We start from the raw sequence: 20,337 nt of genomic DNA, 5'->3' as shown, positions 1-20,337 counted from the left end.
TGTACAGTACCGGTATGTTCACCACATCATTTTGAATGAAATAAGACAAATAGACATGCCTGTTACATTGCAAAAACAAACATACAGCATGACTGATGAGGTGTTACTCCCCGAATCATAACTTTAATAGGCCGGGGCTTATGAATCAGTCAAAAAGAATCACAAACTACCGGTTTAAATCGTTATACTCATATCCATTAGGGTGGTGCTTACCGAGAATCATCTGACTGTGTTTGTGATGGAGCAGTTATGCATTTTTCAAATAAACATTTGGGTGTAGTGTAAGTTCTGTTCAGTATGTAGATGCTGCTGTTCTCTCTCACCATATCGTGCAATGCAAAAGTACGCTATTTTCAGTGAAAGTGCAAGACTGATTCATCAGCCGCTATAGATAACCAACTATCTCCGCATCCACTCGTACAGTGTTAAAAATAAGGTGGATATACTGTATGTAATTCCCTGCTTCTATTTGCTTTCAGAAATGACAACACATTTGGTACCAAACAGATTATTTATTTTAAAATCGCATATAAATACCAAAAACATTTGTGGACAGAGATGCTTAGTGTTAAAATACAAAAAGTTTATAAACTGTTTACTTTTTTCTTTTTTTTTTAAGAGCATTACTGGCCAAGTATTTAAGACTATAAATGGGAACTAACTGTCCAAGTGCAATAACATGTGTTGAAAGTTGTGTGGCTTGAGAGGAATGATGGCATTATATCTTTATTAACCTGTCTCGTGACAAGTTCAAGTAGATTCATGGAAGCTGAAATGCAGATTTAGTTGTAAAAGAAATGCCCTGAGTCATATTTCAACCAATTAACATACACACAAACTACAGGTTAAAAGTTTGGAATAAAGATTTTTTTTAAAATGTTTTGAAAAGATTATGCTAACCGAGGCAAATATTTTTTTTTTTTTTTTGTGAAAAATACAAAACAGTAATATTGTGAAATACTACAATTTAAAATAACTTTTCTATTTGAACATATAAAATGTAATTTATTCCTGAGATGCAAAGGTGGATTTTCAGCATCATTCCAGTCTTCAGTGTCACATGATCCTTCCGAAATTGTTATAATACACTCAGTTATTGGTAAATAATTATTAATAATGGTTATTATCAGCATTAAAAACAGTGCTGCTTATTTTTGTGAAAAATTATACTTTTTTCAGAATTCTTTGACAAATAGAAAGTTCAAAAGAACAGCATTTATTTGAAATTAAATCTTTTGTAACAAATGTGTTAATGAATCCTTGCTTAATTAAAGGATCACGTGACACTGCTGAAATTCAGCTTTGCGTCACAGGAATAAATTACATTTTAAAATATATTACAATAGATAACTGTTCTTTTAAATTGTAATAATATTTCATAGTATTACTATATACTGTATTTTGATCAAAATAAAAGCCTTGGTGAGAATGACGTAAATAAAAAAAGAAAACATAATTATTCCAAATGTTTGACCAGTAGTGTGTGTACTATATAGTGTGTGTAAGCGTGATATGTTTTTTTTATTTTTTATTTCCCTTTTAATTTTGGGATGAAAAATGCCCATGGACATTTACTTTGTTAGGTTGGGTCACTAATTAAATACTGCTGGTGCATTGTGAAAAATGGGAATTGAGAAACCACTACATTTGAAAGCTCATGTTTAAGATCAGACTGGCCCTGAAAATCATTCTTGGTCCAAACTTCAATTACCTCATAAAAAAAAAATCCACAAATTTCTCCTTCACTCACATGAAGAGTTTCATAAACATTTTCTGAGTTGCAGGAGTTCACAGTTTGCCTGGTGGTGTTTTTACAGACGCCTTTCCCGTGTGAAGCGAACCGGTACTGACGGCGCTCGGTTTAAGTATGAGAAAGGAGTCAGTTGTGCGTGAAGATCTGGTCATACCAGACCTGTGCGGCGGAGCTGTGGACATGTTCTCAGACTGCCACTTGTGTCACGAGTGGTAGTCTGGACAGAGAGACAGGAAGAGCTACAATGAAGATCTCATTACAACAGAAGCATTTCATCACAGGAAGCCACAGCACACATGGGCTCAAGTGAAGAAGAGTACAGTGAGTTTAGTGTGTATGTGAGGTGTACATAGGTGTAGTGAGTTTAAAACAACAACAGAAGCCCTCGTGCTGCGTTCAGGTCTATGATTCTATCGTTCTAGAAGCATGCATTTAAGGAAAGGAGGAAAAAGGCGTCACCATGCTCCAGTCAAATGCCCAAATTGCCTTTAGCATGCAAGCTAGGCAACAACACGAAAGCCGTCCTAACCTTGCAGGAGGTTCTTCTGGGTCGTAAAGCCATTTTGACTTTCTTCGCCTTGTGAGATGGGAGATCCTGAATGAATCAAGCAAATGAATAGGTGAAAAACCTCAAACATTGTATGTAACGTGTCAAAAAGTGAAGCCCAAGCTTACCCCAACCGTTGGTCACTACGTCCCGGTCCACATCCCGGTTGCAAATCTCATTGGCCAGCCGCTCGAAGTACTCCGGCAGGTCGGCGTATTCGTTGCCGTAAGAGATGACCTTAATGCCCTTGTCCAGCATGTTATCTCGAAGCTTTTTGAATTCGCCCACGTCCTCTCGCCGCACTAGCATGAAATGCTCAAGGTCAGACTTGTGTTTGACCGCCTCGAGAAACAGTGCCTGGAAGGTGGTGTCGTCCACTGTCCTCCCGCAGCCCAGGAACACAAAAGACTTGGTTTCGTAGAGTTTCTGGATCTCTCTCTGCAAAAACAATATTCAAAAAATCTAAGAATTATGAAAAAGTTCATGATGATTTCATTTGGTTTTGAAAAACATTTATAGCATTTTCAATAAATGTTTATTTTCAAAAAACATTAAATACATCTTTCAAGGTAAAAATGATTCATTCATAAATTATTATGATTCATTTTATTTTTTAATAATGCAATTTAATCTCACCACATGACTTCGTTTTGGTGGACTAAAGTTGTTCAAGTATTAAGCAAATGTTACTACATTTTGTTTGAAATACTTAAATTTCAAAAATGCTGAACTACTTAAGGTTTTGTTTTCAATAATTTTTTTTAAATGGCTTTTAGGGGAGCACAATTTAGGTGAAATATTGTGATTGTAAATAAATATGTCTATTTAATAAATAATAATAATAAATAAAAAATAACTAAATAAAAACAAAATAAATTTTAATATTGTAATATATAAAAATAGAGCATTTAAGAATGTTTTTTTATTTTCATTAGAACTGTAAAATTGCAATGGTAATATTTATGGCTGTCTTAAGTTCTGCATTTTCAAATGTCAATTCTTTTATTATAAATTATTTAGGCATGAACAATTTTTTTTATTTCATGTGCCCTCATAATCTTCAATCAAAATAACTTCCCTCTCCCTCTTGCATCAACATCTCTTCTTTGTGAGGGCGGGACAACCTGTCACTCATTTGAGATCACAGTAGTAGCAAACCACAACCATCCAATCAATTCCTGACAAAATAAGAGTCCCACCCTGTTTCATTTGGATATACGTTACAATGGGGAAGAAAAGACGATCGCAACTTCCATTTCATGCTGTCCCTTTCATTTTGTTTGAAAACCACAAGAATAAGTGCTTCTCTTTTGTTTTTAATTGCTTCTCATTACAAGGATGGGTGGATGTTGTGTTTCCAATGCAGGTTAAAGAGTGGCAAACTCAGATCAGATGCAGAGATAGATTTCATGTAGAGCAGGATTTACTGTGAAGTGTGAACCGAGTGTCATGAACTGCTCATGTAAGAACTACACTCGGAAACACGCAGCATATATATGTATTTAATCAAATCCCACTTTATGCCACTTCAACAACAACAACAAAAATCAAATGAATTTTAATTCAGAAATTAAAACATGCACATCATAGAAGAGGTGTGTTCAAATTTATTTTGTAGGCATTTTTGAATAAATTAACTGATCAGACAAAAAAAAAAATGTGTTACATGATTGACCATCAATATATTATTTTATGCTGATTTTACTGCTTTTATCATATAAACTTCATATAATGCTGAAATAGTGGGCTGCAAGGGTTAACAGCTCACTGGAGGAGTATTTCAGTGAATTATGACTTTAATGATGCTTTTGCTACTTTTATTAAGTTGAAAAGGTTTTTTCTTTTTTATAGAAATTGATACTTTTATCCAGCAAGAAGTCCAGCATTACATGTAATAAGTCTTTACTGTCACTTTTCATCTGTTACTAAAGATTTCTATTTTAAAAAAAATGTTGTTCTTTTGAACTTTCTATTCATCAAAGAAACCTGAAAAATATTTATCACGGTTTCCAGAGAATATGAAACACAACTCTGCAACATTGATGATAATAATAAGAAATGTTTCTTGAGTAGCAAATCAGTATATTAGAATGCTTTCTGAAGGATCATGTGACACTGAAGACTGGAGCAGTGCTATTTTAGTATTATTTTGAGATTCTTTTTTTTTTTTTAGATATTCAGTTATATAGATATTCAGATATTCAATATACATTCATTTTTTAATTTTAACGTTTTAGAAATATTGTATCATGAAATGTCTGTATTGTTAAATTTTTTTTAATCTATTTTAGTACATCTAGTTTAACTAAATAAAAATGGGAAATGATAATTTTAATTTATTTTAAGTATGTTTTCATTTTTATTCAAGGACTGGACAGAGAACAACAAAAACTGCTACAAAAGGGAGTATCTCTTCAGACCAGAATGCTTTGGTTCACCGTGTCCTTCACACCAGTGAACGGTCAACTTCCAGTGGTGTGACTTTATTTTCTCCTAAGAGCAGAAAACATTTACTCACCATGACTTCTGTGTTCCTCAGAACATTCTGGTAGCCAGCAGGATGCAGTACAATACCACTGGGGTTGGTGTAAACACCGTGAATATGGAGTACACTTAGTCTTCTCTTCTCCTGAGCCCACTCCAGAACCTGCACACACATGCATTTCATAATCCACTGATCCCAATCCGGTTCCCACTAGGTCCAGCTGCTTTTAATGACTGTGGGTTCTAATCAAGAGGCATCTGATGGAAAAGGTGCATAAACACCCAGCCTAAAGGCCACACTATGGAAAACCACACACGGCCTGATTAATAAAGACAGAGAACTGAACATGCAGTCACTTGTGTTTCAGAGGGCCCTTCAGGTGAGCTGCTGTAGAGCCTACATGCACTAATGCACTACATGACGCTTGGCCGGGGACCATAAGGCTGATTTTATGGCTAATAGCTGAAGCTTTCACTACTCTGCTGAAGGAAATTTATGGCCAAAAGCAAACAGAGATGAACCCAGTGCCCTGAACATCTGAAGAACATAATTTCACAAATTGATTTCATTATTTTTAGTTTAAACTTAAAGCAACTGATGATCTGATGATAAGTATTATTATACAAGTCTTCATGGTCACTTCTTCATTTGTTTTTTTGTATCTGCCAGTGACTGTTTATGTTGCAGAGTGGAATTCTCCTCGGAGATAAATCAATGCAATTCATAGACTAAATCATTGAGCCCTAGATGATGATGTCACATTGCAGATGGACTTTGAGATCCTATTGACCAGTCAAAACTGTTAAGAATTAGAATTACGATTTACAAATGTAAAAACGGCATTGGTGAATAAACCTCATATCTCCATTTGATCCTCAAACTGTCAGTCAAACCTCATAACTCCACCCACCCTCTATCATGAATGAAGAGTTTCGAATTTATTTGAATAGTGGAGAAAAGTCTTAGTCTGGTGTGTGCCGTCTAGTTGTAGCCAATATACTGTTTTAATTATCCTGTGCATAGCACTTCATCTTTTATATCATGAGATTTTGTCCAAATGTATTCAACAACAAGAAAAACTGAGCACCCACACAGCTACAATAAACTTTAGTAACTGTAAGTTGATAAAAACATAATGCTATGCACTTACTGCCTCAGATGTGGCCGTTACAATGACAGACAGAAATATCTGTCATTCGCTGGTCAAAAACCTTGTAACTCCATCTGAGCTTGATTTTCATAAAATGTTAATATTGTAAATGACACATGCATGGTTGACCATATATGAAGCCACAATATCAACTTTGATGCCACGGTGTATTAGTTTATTTAAAAAACATGAGATTTCTCTCTCAAAAGGTTGTACGAACCCTGAAAAGCATTCGACTATTTCTGCCGCAATACCATTGTTACAGTTAGCGATACTACATTAAATCCAAGGTGAGAGTTGGTGATTTGTAGACTGAAAAGCCTTCTTTAACTTAATGGCACAATGTTTGTCATGGTTTCCACGTCAGCGCTTTCTGATCTGTAGCTGTGGGGTTTATAACAGGGAATTCTGCGCTGAATTTGAATGCCTCTCTCTAGATCTCGATTCAATGTTATTAATTCTGCAGTGAATTCAAATTCTTTCTAACTCTTAGCACTGTGTAGTAACTAGGGCTGGGAGAAAAAAAATCGATTCACCTGGCTATCGTGATTTTTTTTTTTTTACGATTCTAAAATTGTTTGTTTTTTATTCCAGAATCGATCAAAATTCAAATTCAATTGCTTTATTTTTGTCCTTGCTTGTAGATGAGTTTGAAAGAAGTTAGCCACTTTCGTTCCAATAGAGGATGAAATGTGTTGTGTGACGTAATATCCCAAGTGGACCCGTGGAAGAGACGTGAGACTGAAAGCACTGAAAAAAGTGCTGTATAAGTGTATGATTTAACTTTTCCTGATATAGTGTTAAAAAAATTGCAATATCTAATCGCAATACTTAAAGAATCTCAATTCTTTAAAAAAACGCAATAAATATCGTATCGGCACAAGTATCGTGATAGTATTGAATCGGGAGATAGGTGTATCGTCCCAGCCCTAGTAGGAATGGTGTTGCTAGATTGAGAAAGACTGTTCTGAGCTCGCGCTGCATTGTCGATTATTGTTCTGAGCTGATAAATGGTCCGCGCTGCGCAGCTCAAATGAATAGCCCGGTTTCGTTCGCTTTTTCTCATATGCAACATTTCTGTTATGCAGCTCTTATCAGTTGGGCAATGTGGTGGTCCAGTGTGACCTCTAACAAACTTTAGTCGCACAGGCAGGAAAAAGGGTCAGCAGTCTGGAGCCATGATATATCTACCTATTTGACCATATTGTGTTAATATCTGAATGTCTCAAGTTTTACATTAAGTGTGAGTAGGCTACTACTTTAAATATAATATCCAGTTTTAATATGCCATTTGAAGCAATGCATGTTAGTACAATTTTGCTATTTTAATGCTTAGTGGTGTGCCGTGGGATTTTTTACTTATCAAAACTGTGCAGTGGCAAAAAAAGAAAAAGTTGGGAAACACTGGTTTAGATTATTAAAGTATCTTCTTTCATTGATGCTAAATGTATGCATTGACTGAATCCAAATCAAAAAGCTACAGTTTAGGAAACATAGCAGGTACCTTCTTCTCATCTGTGAGATCCAAAGACTCCAGCTTGGTCCCTTGGTGGGCAGCATAAATCTCTAACAGGTTGTCAAAGTTGGTGGTGAGGACCAGGGCGCCGCTCTCCATCAACTGCAGCACAGAGCGGAGGAGATGCTTCCCAACGTTCTCCATCTTACACTCCAGGTCATCAAACACCTCGTAGAGGCAGTCTTTAAAAAAGGTGGAGCGTACATTTCCCGTCCGCTACAGAAAACGCAAGAGGTGAAAAAGAAATCTGAGATGTTTGGAAAAACAAAACTACTTCAGATGTATTTAAATAACTCCTTTATTGGAGTGTACGACAACGTTACATACACTGCTTTTAGAAGGGAATATACACATTATCTTGAAATGACACAGAAATGTGCTCTATGGAACACAAAAGATACCAAGTACTTAATTCATATATTTAAGCAAAAATTGTAGGCAATTAAATTAGCTTGATATGTACGTTTTCTGTGGTGCACTGATAGTAGGAATCTCAAAAGAAACAGAAGTACTTCCATTTCAGTCAGTAAAGTGTTAATTAGACACTGTACATGATTTGATTTCAAACACTGGAAAGTATGAGAGATTGTGTAGAGAGCGCGGAGAATAGAGTAGTTCTGACAGCAGTGCCCTTGTCCTGGTCAGACTCAATCTCATTACCCTGAGCTGAATTCATTCTCTGAGCTTGGCCGAGGCACATGTAAAACCAGAGAGAGAGAGAGGCTGCTATGAATAGCTTGCAGAATCCACTTTCTCAGGAAGAGGCTAATTATCAGCACCTCCACACCTGCTGTGTACTAATGCCTCTGATCTTAGGGGTGTAGGTGTCTTTTAACTGATTACACCTGGTATTAACATCCGTCTCGGTCGTCTGAACACATGTGGTCAGTGCTAAACAGATTTAAACCACGCAAACGAGATTTACAGGGCCCAAGGCAATTTAAATGTACACGTTATGAATTAAAAATGTGCATGTAAAGTCTTTTTACGTGTGTGTTCTGTGAAGAATTGCCTATGACTTGGTTTGTTGTGTTGACAAAATGAGACGTTGTGCATCAAAGTTTCAGTGGGAAAAAATTTATGAAATGTTGTAAAAGGAGGGCAGACACACACGGCAGGATGACTGAAAGTGTTTTAAAAATGTAAAGTTCAAGTTAATTCCTGTCACACCTTGGCAGCAAAAAACGTGGCAGCTGTTTAAAGTCTATAGTCAGTGTAGAGCATATTTCATTATTGACGGGAATGAAAATGAGGCTGATGGATAGAAGTAAAGTGTTCAATGGATTGTACGGTTGTTTAAAAACATACAGATTGTTCAGTTGAGGAAACATCTTTCCAAAAACTTTTCAGCAGACAAAAAACACGTGATCTAGAATACAGCACATGCCAATATAAAGACTGTAAATCTATCCCTCACAGCCTTGTTTCATTCATGTAAAATTCAATGTTATCTATTGATTTATTTGTCTGGAGCCCTGATGTAGGTAGTCAGTGAAAAATAACAGCATTGAGCAACAAGCACTGAGAAAAAAGATTAACAATCATATTTGGAAGGTTTTGGACTTTTTTTGTGCTTATCAACATGCAGTAACTCGATATCTTTGAAGTCTGAACCATAAAAAAAAGTATGAATGTCTCAGGCATGACTTTCATGCTCAAACATGTTAATGCTATTTTGACAGGCATCCTCCGACTTGCAGCGAGCATTACAAAGCATGCCGAACTAAAGAAATATACAGGTCCTTCTCAAAAAATTTGCATATTGTGATAAAGTTCATTATTTTCCATAATGTAATGATAAAAATTAAACTTTCATATATTTTAGATTCATTGCACACCAACTGAAATATTTCAGGTCTTTTATTGTTTTAATACTGATGATTTTGGCATACAGCTCATGAAAACTCAAAATTCCTATCTCAAAAAATTAGCATATAATGAAAAGGGTCTCTAAACGAGCTATAAACCTAATCATCTGAATCAACTAATTAACTCTAAACACCTGCAAAAGATTCCTGAGGCTTTTAAAAACTCCCAGCCGGTTTCATTACTCAAAACCGCAATCATGGGTAAGACTGCCGACGTGACTGCTGTCCAGAAGGCCATCATTGACACCCTCAAGCAAGAGGGTAAGACACAGAAAGAAATTTCTGAACAAATAGGCTGTTCCCAGAGTGCTGTATCAAGGCACCCCAGTGGGAAGTCTGTGGGAAGGAAAATGTGTGGCAAAAAACGCTGCACAACGGGAAGAGGTGACCGGACCCTGAGTAAGATTGTGGAGAAGGACCGATTACAGACCTTGGGGGACCTGCGGAAGCAGTGGACTGAGTCTGGAGTAGAAACATCCAGAGCCACCGTGCACAGGCGTGTGCAGGAAATGGGCTACAGGTGCCGCATTCCCCAGGTCAAGCCACTTTTGAACCAAAAACAGCGGCAGAAGCGCCTGACCTGGGCTACAGAGAAGCAGCACTGGACTATTGCTCAGTGGTCCAAAGTACTTTTTTCGGATGAAAGCAAATTTTGCATGTGATTCGGAAATCAAGGTGCCAGAGTCTGGAGGAAGATTGGGGAGAAGGAAATGCCAAAATGCCTGAAGTCCAGTGTCAAGTACCCACAGTCAGTGATGGTCTGGGGAGCCATGTCAGCTGCTGGTGTTGGTCCACTGTGTTTTATCAAGGGCAGGGTCAATGCAGCTAGCTATCGGGAGATTTTGGAGCACTTCATGCTTCCATCTGCTGAAAAGCTTTATGGAGATGAAGATTTCATTTTTTAGCACGACCTGGCACCTGCTCACAGTGCCAAAACCACTGGTAAATGGTTTACTGACCATGGTATTACTGTGCTCAATTGGCCTGCCAACTCTCCTGACCTGAACCCCATAGAGAATCTGTGCGATATTGTGAAGAGAAAGTTGAGAGATGCAAGACCCAACACTCTGCATGAGCTTAAGGCCGCTATCGAAGCATCCTGGGCCTCCATAACACCTCAGCAGTGCCACAGGCTGATTGCCTCCATGCCACGCCGCATTGAAGCAGTCATTTCTGCAAAAGGATTCCAGACCAAGTATTGAGTGCATAACTGAACATAATTATTTGAATGTTGACTTTTTTTGTATTAAAAACACTTCTTTTATTGGTCGGATGAAATATGCTAATTTTTTAGATAGGTATTTTGGGTTTTCATGAGCTGTATGCCAAAATCATCAGTATTAAAACAATAAAAGACCTGAAATATTTCAGTTGGTGTGCAATGAATCTAAAATATATGAAAGTTACATTTTTATCATCACACAAAAAACTAGCATATTGTGATAAAGATCATTATTTTCCATAATGTAATAATAAAAATGTAACTTTCATATATTTTAGATTCATTGCACACCAACTGAAATATTTCAGGTCTTATATTGTTTTAATACAGCTCATGAAAACCCAAAATTCCTATCTCAAAAAATTAGCATATTTCATCCGACCAATAAAATAAGTGTTTTTAATAATAAAAAAAGTCAACCTTCAAATCATTATGTTCAGTTATGCACTCAATACTTGGTCTGGAATCCTTTTGCAGAAATGACTGCTTCAATGCGGCGTGGCATGGAGGCAATCAGCCTGTGGCACTGCTGAGGTGTTATGGAGGCCCAGGATGCTTCGATAGCGGCCTTAAGCTCATCCAGAGTGTTGGGTCTTTCGTCTCTTAACTTTCTCTTCACAATATCCCACAGATTCTCTATGCGGTTCAGGTCAGGAGAGTTGGCAGGCCAATTGAGCACAGTAATACCATGGTCAGTAAACCATTTACCAGTGGTTTTGCCACTGTGAGCAGGTGCTAGGTTGTGCTGAAAAATGAAATCAGATGGAAGCATGAAGTGCTCCAAAATCTCCTGATAGTAGATAGTAGAAATTTCTTTCTGTGTCTTACCCTCTTGCTTGAGGGTGTCAATGATGGCCTTCTGGACAGCAGTCAGGTCGGCAGTCTTACCCATGATTGCGGTTTTGAGTAATGAAACAGGCTGGGAGTTTTTTAAAGCCTCAGGAATCTTTTGCAGGTGTTTAGAGTTAATTAGTTGATTCAGATGATTAGGTTAATAGCTCGTTTAGAGACCCTTTTCATGATATGCTAATTTTTTGAGATAGGAATTTTGGGTTTTCATGAGCTGTATGGCAAAATCATCAGTATTAAAACAATAAAAGACCTAAAAATATTTCAGTTGGTGTGCAATGAATCTAAAATATATGAAAGTTTAATTTTTATCATTACATTATGGAAAATAATGAACTTTATCACAATATGCTAATTTTTTGAGAAGGACCTGTATAACGCCAAAGCTGACTGGATTATTGTCTAGCCATGGCCTGTTGTTCTTGAGATGTGAATCCTGGATGCATGTTCAGATTAGCCTCATTTTTTTGCACTGAACTCCAACAGGTAATTTTTTATTCACTGGAGTCTGCTCTGCTCACTTAAGGCTCAAAACTCACACAAGTAGGTTAAATTATTAAAAAACCTGTGGAGATTTGAGAACTTAAAGTTTGAGTAGGCGATGTTTTACATAACTTTTTGTTAAACTGGTTGAAACTTCACTTCTATTATTGATTGCTATCAGGATGTGGTCTAAATATTTTTTAAAAAATTATAAATATCTTTTTTTATATATATATATATATATATATATATATATATATATATATAGCCTAAATGTATATTTAACATATACAATGCAATGATTGGACAAAAAAAAAAATATATATATATATATATATATATATTTATTTATTTTTTGGTCCAATCATTGCATTCAATCCCAATGCAATGATAGGATGTTCTACCTGCCTGTCAACATACAGTATAGCCCCTTTCACACAGCGCGTTGATCCCGGAAAATTGGCGGGAAATTGCCAGAACACAATTGTCAAACGAACCCGGGTCAAATCCCAGGTCACTTCATCCGTGTATTTTCTGGAATCTCTGTCTGAAAGGCGCTTATATTTCCATACGTCTGCACACCATGCTCACGTAGACATCACACGTCATCAGCATGTTCCGTAAGGCTATGCAGAGTTGTAGACACAGTCACCGGGCGGCGTACAGTTCCTCCTGAACCAAAACACGGAGCAGACCGGCCTGGGATCAGAATCAGCTGATTTTCCGCATGATTGGCCCGGACCAGTGAACGGCCGATCAGTCTCACATCTTTCCGATCCGGTTCGTTTTGTTGCCAGCGCCACAGGCAATAACGTCAACTGCGCGTTCTCGCTCTCTTCTCTCCGACAGCGACGTGACACACATCTTCCCCCTCTAACTCACTCGTCTCATTCGCTTAGGTTAAATAGTGCTTGTATTCCCCCTAATTTTAGTCTTTCCCGCAGGTTTCACGCTCACACCACTGATCTATATAAGTGGAGCACACAAGCCGCCTCACACTCTCAACCAGCTTGTGCTGCGTTTAAACAGTCAAATACACACCAACTAATGTCAAAATGCCCGTCTTGGCAAGTATTTAGTTAAACGCAGTCAGTTTTGGAACGTAAATAATAGTTGCGAAAGATAACGCAAGTTGTGTAAAAGTATATTGGATCCGTGCAGCTCTTAAAGTGACAGCAGTCTAATATTTCTGCTGTTCTCTGTCATATTAATCAAAGAACAAAAGACAAAGTAAATCACTCTCTGCTTTTGACTGAATACGTTTTTTTTTTACTTTAATTGTAAGCATTAATCTGTTTAATTTTTACAATGAAGACTATCCAGTGTTATCCAGTGTTAAAATATTTTATTTTACAACCTGAATACTAATCTACTGTTAGACCCACAAGAAAAACTTAAAGCCAGGTTTATTTCATAGCTCTTTATAGCATATTGTTTATTTGTTCTTATTTTATTAATGATTTTTTACTTGTTTTTTTTTTATGAAAATAAAACGTTACATTGAAGAAAAGTAGATTTTTGTTTGTATGTGCTGTCAATTATAGTTCTAAGAAAGAAAAACGGAATCAGCAAAAAAAATCGGTATTGCCAGGTCACACGTACAAAAAAAAAAATCGGAAATTGCAATCGGTGCATCTCTATAACGAGACGACAACCCGTTCACGTCCTCAGACTCGGATTTATAAGAATGAGCTCTGCAAGTTGTTTATGTTCATTATTATTGTAATGTTATGTTCTTTGAGACATGAGGTAATTTAACATACTCTCTCGTGCTTTGCAGACTCTGCTCTGGCTGTGTACGTGCATGTGTTTTAGAGGAGGTGTGGCTTTGGAGATGCTCTGGAAGAGAGGGTGGGATCTTATGCTTTCAAAGCTAGCTCGCTATTGCTACCCTCCCTGAAATTGCTTACCCTAGCTTTAACTCCAGAGCATTGCAACTAACAATAACAAAACAAACTGAGCTTAGAAATTTACTGGGATGGTGAAAGACTGCAGTCTGATGTTTTTATAGGAGAGTTGTTTTGTTGATGTGGATTGTTCAGCTACAACCATTCCAAGCAATGAAACACCATCATTGTTGCTGAAATTCATTACCTAATTCCCTTTCAAAGGCCTAATGCCATTTAAATCCTCTAGCCACAATGATGGGTTTGGATGCAATTGATATAGGGGCTTGATAATGAAAAACAGGGATAAATCACTGTGCGCCGTTTTGACGGGTTGACAAAAACAACAACTCTGGTGGCAAGTGGCTCTACACCTCATTCTAGCCAGAGAGAAAAGAACAGACTAATGATGGACAAATTCAAAGTTGTGCTCTTCCTCGCACTGCCTGGCATTGTGCTCATGATAAGGATTTTTTCTTACCCTGCCAACATTTTCAGTAAAAAAACAAAACCACCACAAAAACATTTTCCCCTCAGAAAATGTTAAGTGTTTCTTTACAAACTTACTATTAATTTATGGCATAAGCCATAAGATTTTAGGGCTGGGTTTTCATCTTCATTTTGATAGACTGATATTGATTATTAAATCCCAAAATTCACTTTTACATAGTGTTTGAACATAAATGTTTGTTGGTAGTGCGTAAACACAACCACCCTATAATGGTAAAGATATATTTACCAGTATTATACCATTATTAGATATAAATCATAAACAGAGTGTGTGAATGGCCCTGAATGGGAGCAAATAAATGCAAGGTCTGTCTAGGCCGTTTACATAGAAAATACTAGTAAAACAGCACACTGAAATGCAATAACACGTTCTGTGGAAAGGCTTCATACTGTTTCTCCTGTTTCGTTGTTTTATTGCCAGAGTATCCGCGGCACAAGCTGTAAAGGCACAGCCCTCTTCTGGAAAGGGAGGCAGGGAGCAGCGGCTCCTTTACATTTAAAGATACACACACAAACACAGTGTTTTTGCTTCAACCCAAAAAGGGCCATTTTGGGCATAGTATAATAAATGATTTATAGGGCATTTTGATCTGGAACTTTACAGATTCTCAGACACATTCTGGGGACACTTAAGACATATGACATCTTGTAAAAAGGGGCAACAGACAGGATTCTTTTTATAGTTTACAGCTTTCATAGAGAGACTGTTTTCTTTACGAAATACTCAAATGTACTGTATGGCCAATATAATATATCCCAAAATATTGACATTGGATTTGAATCTGAATCTGAATCGAATCAAATAAAGAGCTTGTGAATCTAAATCAAATTGATTTGTGAAATCTGTGTCATTAAAATAGCAACTGCAAGGTTATGGGTTAGATTGTGAATGAAAAGTAAGTTGCTTTAGCCAAACGCATGCTGCATGTAAATGTACTATCAACACTTCAAACTTAAAAACTTAATTTTAACTCTTTATTTAACACGTCTAAGAAAAACCCATGAAATATTCTTACCGGTGAAAGTTTCTGGATAAGGTCATGAGCAACGTGCACCAGGTTCTTGTCCTCTTGCAGACTTTTCTGGAAGCGTCGGCTCTCTTCCTCCTCTAGAAGATCAAAGTCATTGGCAGCATCTAGCAGCGCCTGGATCAGACCTTTCCAGGAGCGCAGCGCGGGCACCTGAGGAGCTACAGCTGAACTCACCCCTGTGCCGATCACCAGCACCAGCTCAGGGGCACGTTTGGTCTTCAGGCTGGGCAACAACTTCCTATAGTCAGCAGAGATGGAGGAAATGTGATCAGGTCAATGTCAATGCATCAGGTCAATGCATCAATGTAATTGATGAAACTACGCTGCAGAGCTGTATGCAAATGCACGGCTTAAGCTGACTTCAAAAATAGGACCTGACACTTATTTTTCTAAACTGTCAGTAAAAGGAGGTCTATCAAACTCATGAGCCATTTTATTTTCTATTCATTCTCTATGATGTTTGTAATGTATGCAGACTATTGTACATTCAACTGTCACTCAGAAGGGACTATTTAATTTGGGATTTGTTGTGGGTTTGTTGTTACTGATAAACTTATATATAACATAAAATAAAGAAAAAAATTGTTAAAGCATTTTTTACTTGCGTAATAGAGTTGAAAGTTTGAGCTTGATGAATGCAGTTAACAATTTATGTAAAAATTAAAATGATATAATTGGAGAAAATCATGCATTAATAGGGTTGCACTCAAAATGTATTGAATGAGTCAACTGTTGTATAATTTTAATCTGCATAGTGATGCAGTCAAGATCTCTGAAGAGGGGGGATCCATATTTTTGATGTTTAAAAGAGAGTTAGATAATAGTTTATCTTCTCACAACAACAACAAACTTGATTTGTCTCTCTCTCTAATTCTTTCAAAATCTGTCTCATGCAATACTGATTTCACAAAGTAAAACATGTTCTTTGATCAACACCCTTGTTGATCCTGGAACAACATTCCAATCAACCAATCAGATTTGAGGGATAGGTTTACTGTTAATGTCAAGTTTAGGCTTACAACAAGGGTTAGGGGCTTCCACACCATTGATTCTCACCTATCATTTCCTTATGATATTAGGGATAACTTATATGGTAGTGATACTACCCTACTGCTGATTAGCTACAAGTGTGTAGTGCTACTACGTCCAATCCACTTTCAACAGTGTTTCTCAGAAATCGCTTACAGCACCTTTAACTAATAAAATCTTATTGTTAAGTCTTACCGAATATGAAAAAAACTTCCTGGTGAAATCATCCTTATCAGGAAGTTCTTTGCCAAAACATGTTTGTCAGAACAGATCGGCAAACAGGGGCTGATTGTAATGGATGAAGAATATTTGGCTCGCCTTAGGAATGTGCTGGCAGCAAAGCAAGACACGAACATCTGTTTTCATACCTGGCCTTCTTAGCCACTGTGTCGCCATCCTCAGAGTCAGGGGAAGGACGCTTCTCTGTCTTCAATGAAACAACAGAGGCCATTCGACTCCTACAAAAAAATGTGTTGATCCATTACAAAGCAACAGATATTGACTAAAAGGCTACTCAGCTGATAGCTAGATAGACCAACATCAAGTGTTCAATTAGTTAACAAAGCTTAATTGTTTTAATTGCCCTTGACATTTAAAGAGATTTAATCTCTTCTAGCTGGAGGAACAAACTTCAGAGTATTTACATGCTCATGATGTGAGGAACAAAACTGAAGATGCTGCAGTTCTTTGTTGTGCTCTCTTCACTCAGGGGCCAGCAGCAGATAGTCAACACATAGCTCCGTTCTGTCTCTGCTTTCTCTTTGTTTTTCTTTCATATTCATGTCAGGCAGATTCGACTGCACATAAAAAGCCTAGAAAATCAATCAGAACCTACAACAACAAACTCCGGCCAAAAACCCAAGACAGCCTATTTGAGCTAGCAAGCTAACAGGCTAGCTATATGTGTGATTTATTTCAGCGGGTAAAAATTGAATTATTAAGTTATAACTGTTTTTTTATTGCATAATTGACACCAGAATTACGAGTACTAATAACGTAACGTTAACTCTTATAATACCGTGTTTTGGCTGTTTTAGCTGGGACGTTTAAGTGTTTAACGTTCAGTCACCTGTTGCTTTTGTTCCATATGTGATACAGTACAGATTTAGCATGGACTAAAATTACACTATTTCTATATATTATTTTGTATTCAAAACATTCAAGAAAGTACATCCATTAAGTTGAGGAAAGACGAGATAAGTTAACTGAAAAGGCGAGATTTATTACATAAGTAACTTTAACGGTTACGACTAAAATAAAAATAACCTAACGACAACAGCAGTAACGTTAGCCTACTGAAACAAAAAGCATGTCATAAAGTGTTCCAAACTCTAACGTTACTTACCGAGGTGAACAGAGAAAAGGAGGATACGAGTAACAATTACTTAATCTTAAATTTCCTCGAAGCGTTTAGCGATGATAAAACAAAACACTAAGGACAAACTCTCTTATCTCACTTATCTATCGTACAAACGTTAAGTGGCTTTCTATATAGAATCTCAACGCCAGTGTGGTATCAGTGCCAGCCAGTCAGCCTTCAGAAACAAAAACACTAAAGGCCTTGAAAAAATTTAAAATCCAGGTCAGCCTTCGGCGAAGTACCTCTCAGAATCTCCTCCTCTGCGGATCCTCGCGTTCACAAGCTGAGCTTTACATGTGATGCGCGTGCCCCCAAGCGCGTGCGTGTGTCTGTGCCTAGGATGTGAGTGAAGATTTAATCCGCCAGACAGTCACACACGTCATCACTCACACAGGCAGACAGTGTCTCCAAAACAGGGTTATTATAGTTAACTAAAACCATAAAAAAAACGTTCGTTACATGAAAGAAAATAAACTTTACATAAACTTTATAAACTTATTTTATTTCAGCTACTTGCCAAGGCAACATTTCTCATTTCCATTTAGTTAACTAAAACAGAAATAAAAAATATATAGATTTATTTTTTAAAAACTAATAAGAATGACAAAACGCACAACAAAATTACTAAAACTTTTAAAAATTTAAATGAAACTACTAAACTTACTAAAAAAATAAAATAATTATAACTAATTCAAAACATTAATAAAACTATAAAAGTATAATAGTATCTCAATGATACTAAAATAACTCTGCTCCAAACCTAGTCTATTAAATTAGCAGTTTTCAAAAATCTAATTACTCTTTTTTTTTTTTTTTTTGGTGGGGTATGGGGCATTTTAGACACATTAAATGTTCAGATTTCAAGTTTTTGGACACACTCATTCTGTAAATGGATAACATATTTCTTAATCATAAGTCTGCATCTAAAAAATTTTCATCAGATATGCTATTAGTTCTACCTATGGGATATGCAAAATACTTTATTGCATGTCAGAAACAGCATTTAAGTAATTAAAAAAATATGGTCACACTATATTTTAATGCAGTTGTTACAGTGTAATTACACAAAAGTATTATTAACAATATGTAATGACTGGGTTAAGGATTAGGGTTTGGTTTAGGGTTATAGTATGTAATTATGCATAATTTACTGTTAATACTACAGTAAAGTATATGTAAAGGACACTGTAAAATTAGTCTTACCATATCAACTATTGCTCACATCAACTATGTGAGCCGTTAATGTCGTGTGTGTGTGTGTGTGTGTGTGTGTGCGCGCGCGCTATTAACTAGTTGCTTATTAGCAAACATACTAGGATATTGTCTGTTTGTTAGTACTTATAAAGCACATATTAATGCCTTATTCTGCATGACCATATTCTACATCCCTTAATCCTACCCAATACCTAAACTTAACAACTACCTTTCTAACTATTAATAAACACTCATTAGAAGTTTATTGAGGCAAAAGTCATAGTTAATAGTGAGAATTGGACCCTAATCTAAAGTGTCCATATATAAATAAAAAATACATTTACACACACAGTTGACAGTAATGGGTAACACAGTTGATGTGAGTAACATAGTTGACCAGACACATTATTGACTACATGAACATTTATTTTATAGCATATCAGTTTAAAAAAAAAAAAATCTTACGACATAACCGTAGCTTTCTACCTTGATTCTTCAGGTGGCTGGTCAAACTCAGGGCTGTCTGCTGGAGTAATTATGTTCTCTAGTATTTGCTTTTTTTTGTCTTCTTCTCTGTTGTGCTTTTCTCCATTTGTCTCTTTTGCTTTGTTTCTCCCTCTCACTCAACTCTGCGATTGGTTTCACATTTCCTAGTCTTATTAGTCTATACCATGCCTCTCTCTGCTTTTCTAAATATTGTGCCTGTTTTGAGGGATCAGCATCCCGCCGAGCCCTGTATCTTCGCTGTTTCTCTGCTGCTGACATCTGTCAAAATCATGGAAATTATGGATTGTTACATAGTAATGGATCATGTATAATGTGAATACACCATTCTAACATTTGGGGTCAGTAAGAAAAAACACTTTTACTCAACAGGATGCATTACATTAATAAAAGTGACAGTAAATACATTTATCTATTTCAAATAAATTATTATGATTATGTTATTATGAACTTTCTATTAATCAAAAATCCTGAAAAAAATTTATCAGTTTCCAGTTTGAGAAAGCACTGTTTTGAGCATTGATAATATTAATAACAAATATTTCTTGAGCACCAAATCAATCAGAATGATTTCTGAAGGATTATGTGACACTGAAGACTGGAGTGATGATTCAAAAAATGTATCACAGAAATGCATCACATTTCTAAATATATTCAAAAATATTCTAAATTCTTTCAAAAACATAAAAAATGTTTACTGACCCCAAAATTCTGAATAGTATACTGTTAGTTATTCTGTTTTGAACTATGACAAGTACAGGTAACATTGTTGACATTCTTGTACTATTTGGTCACCCACACAGCATTTTGTTTATATATATTATATTTTACACTCTCATTATATGCACTATTATCAAAGAAATGTTGAAGAAAATCAACTCACCGTTTGTTTTTCCAATGTCAGCCAATACAATCATGTAATGCAGGTCACATGGTTTTGGGACAAACTA

The 20,337-nt window shown here is 36.4% G+C and overlaps 1 protein-coding gene across 5 annotated transcripts; it reads right to left on the bottom strand.

Moving 5' to 3' along the window:
• Positions 1-492: 492 nt before the first annotated feature.
• fam118b (family with sequence similarity 118 member B) lies at positions 493-19,498 on the bottom strand. Of its 5 annotated transcripts, none has more exons than XM_077248411.1 (9): positions 19,370-19,498; positions 17,932-18,024; positions 16,698-16,787; positions 15,286-15,538; positions 7,440-7,667; positions 4,819-4,947; positions 2,429-2,738; positions 2,283-2,348; positions 493-1,970 (listed from the first exon to the last, which is right to left on the bottom strand). In XM_077248411.1, exons 3-9 carry the CDS (start codon positions 16,778-16,780, stop codon positions 1,957-1,959), a joined length of 1,083 nt encoding a protein of 360 aa, XP_077104526.1. In that variant the 5' UTR covers positions 16,781-16,787; positions 17,932-18,024; positions 19,370-19,498; the 3' UTR covers positions 493-1,956. The 5 variants fall into 5 exon arrangements, with proteins under 5 accessions (XP_077104526.1, XP_077104522.1, XP_077104523.1 ...); XM_077248407.1 differs by lacking the exon at positions 19,370-19,498 and adding an exon at positions 16,974-17,126 and having other exon boundaries at positions 17,675-17,992; XM_077248408.1 differs by lacking the exon at positions 19,370-19,498 and adding an exon at positions 16,974-17,141 and having other exon boundaries at positions 17,675-17,961.
• Positions 19,499-20,337: the final 839 nt, after the last annotated feature.

This window comes from Siphateles boraxobius, unplaced genomic scaffold (assembly GCF_051911475.1).
Source record: "Siphateles boraxobius isolate OS27281-9 unplaced genomic scaffold, OSU_SipBor_1 30, whole genome shotgun sequence".
Lineage (NCBI taxonomy): Eukaryota > Metazoa > Chordata > Actinopteri > Cypriniformes > Leuciscidae > Siphateles > Siphateles boraxobius.
This window is presented reverse-complemented; position numbering and strand designations above follow the sequence as displayed.